General features: G+C 41.8%; 1 protein-coding gene across 1 annotated transcript in view; it reads right to left on the bottom strand.

Moving 5' to 3' along the window:
• LOC111957241 (cell adhesion molecule DSCAML1-like) overlaps positions 1 to 6,000 on the bottom strand; it is a 31,325-nt gene that overhangs the window by 6,524 nt on the left and 18,801 nt on the right. Inside the window, exon 3 of the mRNA XM_023978022.1 lies at positions 4,787 to 4,933. Within this exon, the coding sequence (XP_023833790.1) occupies positions 4,787 to 4,933 (147 nt within the window). The remainder of the gene's footprint in view (positions 1 to 4,786; positions 4,934 to 6,000) is intronic.

Genomic DNA, 6,000 nt, shown 5'->3' with positions numbered 1-6,000 from the left:
GGACTGTTTCGGTTGTCGTTCGTGTATGTAGTCTGTTCCTGTTCGTGCGTTCTTCGTGTCTATGTAAGTTCTCATGTTTAGGTCAGTCTACGTCGGTTTGTTATTTTGTAATCTATACAAAAACATTCCACAAAAAGACTTACAACAGAACCAATTAGAAATTCAAGAAAAATGTAACATCCTTGAACCAGTCATTAAAAACAACCAAAATCCATTAGATTACCCAATAACCCAACAAGATCTAAATGAAAAGCTCAAATCTATAAAATCAAAGAAGTCTTGTGGTCTAGATAACATCAGAAATGAAATGCTGAAAAACAGCACACCTGAGTTGCAAAATGCTGTGCTTAAACTGTTACAGACCCCAAAAATTACAGGGGAATTTGCATAAACAGCAACTTGGGAAAGGTTTTCTGTAGCATTTTGAATTCAAGAACACAAACATTTCTTCAAGAAAAAAATGTGATAAGTAAATGTCAAATTGGCTTTCTCGCTAACAATCGCACTACTGACCATATATACACCTTACACACACTAATAAATAAACACGTCCACCAAAAAAAAGAGGGCAAAATCATTTCTTGCTTTATTGACTTTAAAAAAGCATTTGATTCTATTTGGCACGAAGGGCTATTCTACAAAATTCTACAAAGTGGGCTGGGTGGTAAGGTGTATGACTTAATAAATTGTATTTACACAGAAAACAAGTGTGCAATAAAAATCAAAAACCAAAGAACAGAATTCGTTTCACAATGTCGAGGTGTGAGACAAACCTGCAGTTTGAGTCCAAATCCTTTCAACATTTATATCAATGAATTAGCAGACATGTTGGACCATTCCCCAGCCCCAGGACTCACACTATTTGACACAGAGGTAAAATACCTGCTATATGCTGATGACTTGGTACTTCTATCACCAACCAAAGAAGGTCTTCAACAGAACCTTAACATTCTAGAGCAATATTGCCATAATTGGGCCCTGGCAGTAAATTTCCAAAAAACGAAAATCATGATTTCCCCCCCAAAAAACAGATGTCAGAAACACAAATATAAATTCACCCTGAACAACACCATAATTGAACACACTAAAAATTACACCTACCTTGGTCTGACCATATCTGCATCGGGAAACTTTAACATGGCAGTGAATGCATTCAAAGAAAAAGCCTGCAGAGCATTGTATGCAATTATAATGAAATTATTCAAAATCAACATCCCAATAGCTCTTTACGGAAGTGAGTTTTGGGGGCAACTCAATAAACTGGACTTAAAAATGTGGGACAAACATCCAATTGAAGCCCTACATGCAGAATTGTGTCAGAAAATTCTACAAGTCCAGAGAAATACACCAACTAATGCATGTAGGGCAGAATTGGGCCGCTTTCCAGTGGTAATGAAAATACAGACAAGATCATAAAAATGTTGGCTACATCTAAATTAAAGTCCAAATTCAAGTCTGCAATTTAAAGCACTTCAAACCCAAGAGCTGAGCCCAGAAACGAGCCCTCTCAGTCAGCTGGTGTTGGACCTAACCAACCAAGCTCACACCAGCACTGCTTCAAAAGAAAGAATTCTAATAAACAAAATCATGAACCAATCAAAAGACTCATATTTACAACATTGGAAAAACGAAACAAAATCCCAAAGCCGACTAAATTTCTATCTGACCCTAAACAGAGAATATGAATTGGCTGATTATCTCTACTGTGTCAGAGATACGAAGCAGAGACAGATCCTTACCAAGTACAGGCTGAGTGACAACCGATTGGCAATAGAAACTGGCAGACATAAAAAGACATGGCTACCAAAAGAGGACGACAGGGGAGATAGTGCATCTCTGTTTCTTTCTCCTTTACTGTGATAAATATTCCTCACCAAGAGATTCATTATTCACAGAAATAATTACATTTTATCAAAATTTTTACTTATTAAACCCAGAGGAAAAACAAGAAATACTAACGGGCGAAGGAGCAATGGCTACTCTTGCAGCCAAATATGTATCTGCCTATCATAGCCTGAAGGACACTGAATAATAACATCTGCATAGTAAGCAGTAACTTACTTATTATTACTATTATTGTTATTGCTATTATTGTTATTACTATTATTATTGTTGTTTCTCATTCCAAATAGTAGTGGTATGGGTAGTAATGGTAATGATAGCAGTTTAATGATGGCGGTGGTAGTAGTAGTGGTAATGATGATAGTAGTTGTAGTACTGATGTAATGGTGAAGATGACCGTTATTTAGTTATAAGTTAGTTATAGTTTTATTATCCATGTTTATATTTTTATTACATATCTACTATTGGCTGTTACCATTTAATTGTTATTATTTTTGTATTTAATTGTGTATTATTATTTAATACCATTTAATACTATTATTCTTTACAATTTTAATACAATGTATATTGTATACATTGTTGCTTTGGCAATGTTGACACAATGTTGTTCATGCCAAAAAGAAGCTTGAATTTGAGAGAGAGAAAGAGAAAGAGAGAAAGAAAGAGAGAGAGAAAGAGAAAGAGAAAAAGAAAGAGAAAGAAAGAGAGAGAGAGAGAGAAGAGAGAGGAGAAGAAAGATAGAGAAAGGAAGAGAAGAGGAGAAGAAAAGAGAGGAGAAAGAGGAGGAGAGAAGAGAAAGAGAGTACGAGATGAGAGAATATAGCTTGAAGAGAAGAGAGTATGAAGAGAAAGAGGAAAAGAGAGAAGAGGAAGAGAGATAATGAGGTAGAGAATGAGAGGAGAGAAAAGAGAGGAGAGAAGAAAGAAAGAGAGAGAGAGAGAAGAGAGAAAGGGACGAAGGGGAGAGAAGAGAGAGAAAGAGGAGAGAGAAAGATGAGAGAGAGAGAAGAGAAGAGGAGAGAAAGAAGAGAGAGAGAGAGAGAAGACATGAGCGAGAGCAAGCGATGAGCGAGAAGAGAGTACAGATAGGGAGAGAGAGAGAGAGAAGAGAAAGACAAGAAGAGAAAGAGAGAGAGAAAGAGAAAGAGAAAGAGAAAGAGAGAAAGAAAGACCCACCATATCCCATCAGCTTTATCTAACTGCCTATAATAGCAGTTGAAGACTTCAGAGTAGGGACATAGTCCCCTGCGGAGGGCAGAGGGTCTACTGCCTTCCACTGCTCTGCGACTCAGTCAGTTCAGCACTGATGATCTGCCCTCCCCCATGCTCAGTGGGGCAGAGAGTCACCTCGCCCTAATGCCGGGGGTGTGAAGTGAACTGGTGTTAGAGTCTATGGCAGTACACCCATCGGCTAAAACCAACACCAGCATGTCCCCATATGTCCACAAAACCATGGTATGGATATTTTGAATCATTAGAGGACATACAAAGCCTGACAGCTAATACACATGTTAATGAAATACACACACACAGGCAGACACACATCCATCACATCCAACACACATCCATCCATCACTCACACAGAGTGATGGGTCTCACCACACCGAGGTATCCGTGACAAGGGAGAGGGGAATCCGACAGCAAGCTGTATCGATTCAGTCTGGAAACCTCCCCCCGGGCCCTGTTCACACACATACGAAACGCAGCTGCACTGGATCAATGAGTGCTCCCGTGTGAAGGACAGAGCCACACGCACGGGCGCGCACGCACACGCACACCACATTGAGAGAGATGAAACGGGAGCCGGGTATCAGAAGGTGAGAGCTGGAGCGAGGGGAGCGACCTGTATCATCTGACCAGAGCAGTCTTATCTGACACCCCTCCATTTATTACTGGGCCGCAGAGCCACCTTAAAAACTACGGGCATTTACACACAGTGCAACACACACACACACACACACACATATCCACATTCTGTACCAGCATGTTAGCAGTTGTAACACAGATACAAATAGGAACCTAGATATTTGTACGATGCAGGAAAATCGACAGCACATCCCTCCAAATGTAGGACAAAGATGGTGACATAGCCAGAATATAAACACAGTTTGTGTGTCTTGCCTGGTTTCTTTGGTCTGAATGTGATCAATGGGTAAACAGGTCCACTCCATCAACCCAATGAGTTACAATGAGGCAATGTCCTTGAATTACAGTCTCTTCCCACACACACACACATGCATGTGCACAGGCGCACACACACGTCGGCTCTGTCGGATTTATCTCCCTCACACCGCTATTAAACACGGCAATGAGTGACTAGCCACAGATCACCCCATGAGAGGCTATTTTATGAGACTCCATTTTGAATAATTGGGAAAAAATGTACCCGCTCCCCCCTCTGGTCTAGGCAAAATGGGACATGCCACTAAAACCACAAAACAGATTAGTGCTGATTAACGACCTCCAAATAACCTTAACAGGGGTCTGAGGGTCTTACCAGCAATATCGGAATAACCAGGTGATATTCGTTTAAATAAGGAGCCCAGAAGACCTATAAAACCAGAGATAAAAAGGAGGGAGGCCGGGAGCGTACAGGGCGGCAGTGGACCTGCTCTCCCAGGTCCACTGTGCTCAGCCCTCAGTCTAAACTCTGTGTGCTTCATTCTCATATAACCAACCGATCAATCAGCCAATCAATTAAGCAATCCCGTTCACATGCATTGGTGATTGGTTGTGAGGTTTCTTTTCAAAGTGCGTATGTGTTTGTTGATGGACGTCCATCCCGCATGGGGAAATAACAGTTGTACTTTCAAGATCTGGGCCCAAACATATTGAAGGTTTGCCATCTTTGTACTCATATATACCGATCAACCAACCAGCCAACCAGTCAACCCTTTTTTCCATTTCCATATATTCAGATCTAAACCTGACATGCTCCTCCTACCTGGCACCATGGAGACGGTGTCTTTCTCCCAGGACACCACGCTGACGTACTCCTGCACGGCCGAGGGGATGAGGCACTTGAACACGGCCACGTTGCCCCGCATGGACCGCTGGTCTGCCACCCGCACCGTATAGGGCTCCCTGAACACTGGAGACGAGAGACAGAGGAGAGGGGTGGTTAGAGGGGAACAAACCTGGCTATTCTGCATCAAACTGTGTTCGTCAGTTGAGCTAAAGCCAAGGGCATTCGTTCGGAAACCTAACACAAGCCTTCCCGGTGAAAGTTAAGGTTGCTTATCATACAAGCCAAGAGCAAGATATGACTAACCTGTACCCTAGATTATGATTCAATGAAAGCAATGACCTCTTTTTCTGATATACAAGAATTGACATTGTTCCTGAAACTATAGTTCACTGAGAGACACTAAGAGTAAATTTGGTTGGTGGACTGTTAAATCACATCAAGCCAATGTTGTTTTCGCTTTAATCCTACAATGCAAAGGAGAAACTGATTGTAGTAAGAAGTGACACCCAGTTGCATTGAGAAGAATCTGGTGCGAATGGCGATTACATTTTTAAAGAAAAACCCATGCAATTCTTGAAGGCAGCGCCGAATGGCTGGGTGCGGGCAGTCGCAGAAAGGGGTGCCCTCTGCACTTGACGTACAGTACCCTGGACATCGCACAGATATATATATAGACAAATGACAAAATGGCAACACTAAGGGTATCAGTGTGGATTGGATTGAAATTGGCCTATACAGCAACATGCCAAGACGATAGCAGAGCTGGTGTGACTGAAATGAAAATGTATTTCAAGCGTAATAACAGTGTAATATTAAAATGTATTAGCTAGACTAACAGAAGACAAAAGCATGGGCGTTTGTCATTTCAAACATGTCGATGCAAACGCGATTAAATGTAGACCAAAATCAGCTGGGAAAAAAACGTGGGGAGGGGAATCTGTGGCACTGCAATCTAATCACAGCTAATTCTATGAGGCTTCTCTCATACCAATCAGGGGAGTAATGGTTTAACCACGTGAAGTCGACAACACACACACGACAGACACAGCGACGTGCTCAAAAACAGCGACACGCACGCCACAGCCATAACACACACACACACACACACACACACACACACACACAACCACACACACACACCACCACACCACACACAGCACACACACCCTGCCTGCCTGTGCTCCTTCTCA

This window comes from Salvelinus sp. IW2-2015, linkage group LG4p (assembly GCF_002910315.2).
Source record: "Salvelinus sp. IW2-2015 linkage group LG4p, ASM291031v2, whole genome shotgun sequence".
Taxonomy (NCBI): Eukaryota; Metazoa; Chordata; class Actinopteri; order Salmoniformes; family Salmonidae; genus Salvelinus; species Salvelinus sp. IW2-2015.
Note: the sequence above shows the minus strand (reverse complement) of the source record. Positions and strands in the feature narration are given on the sequence as shown.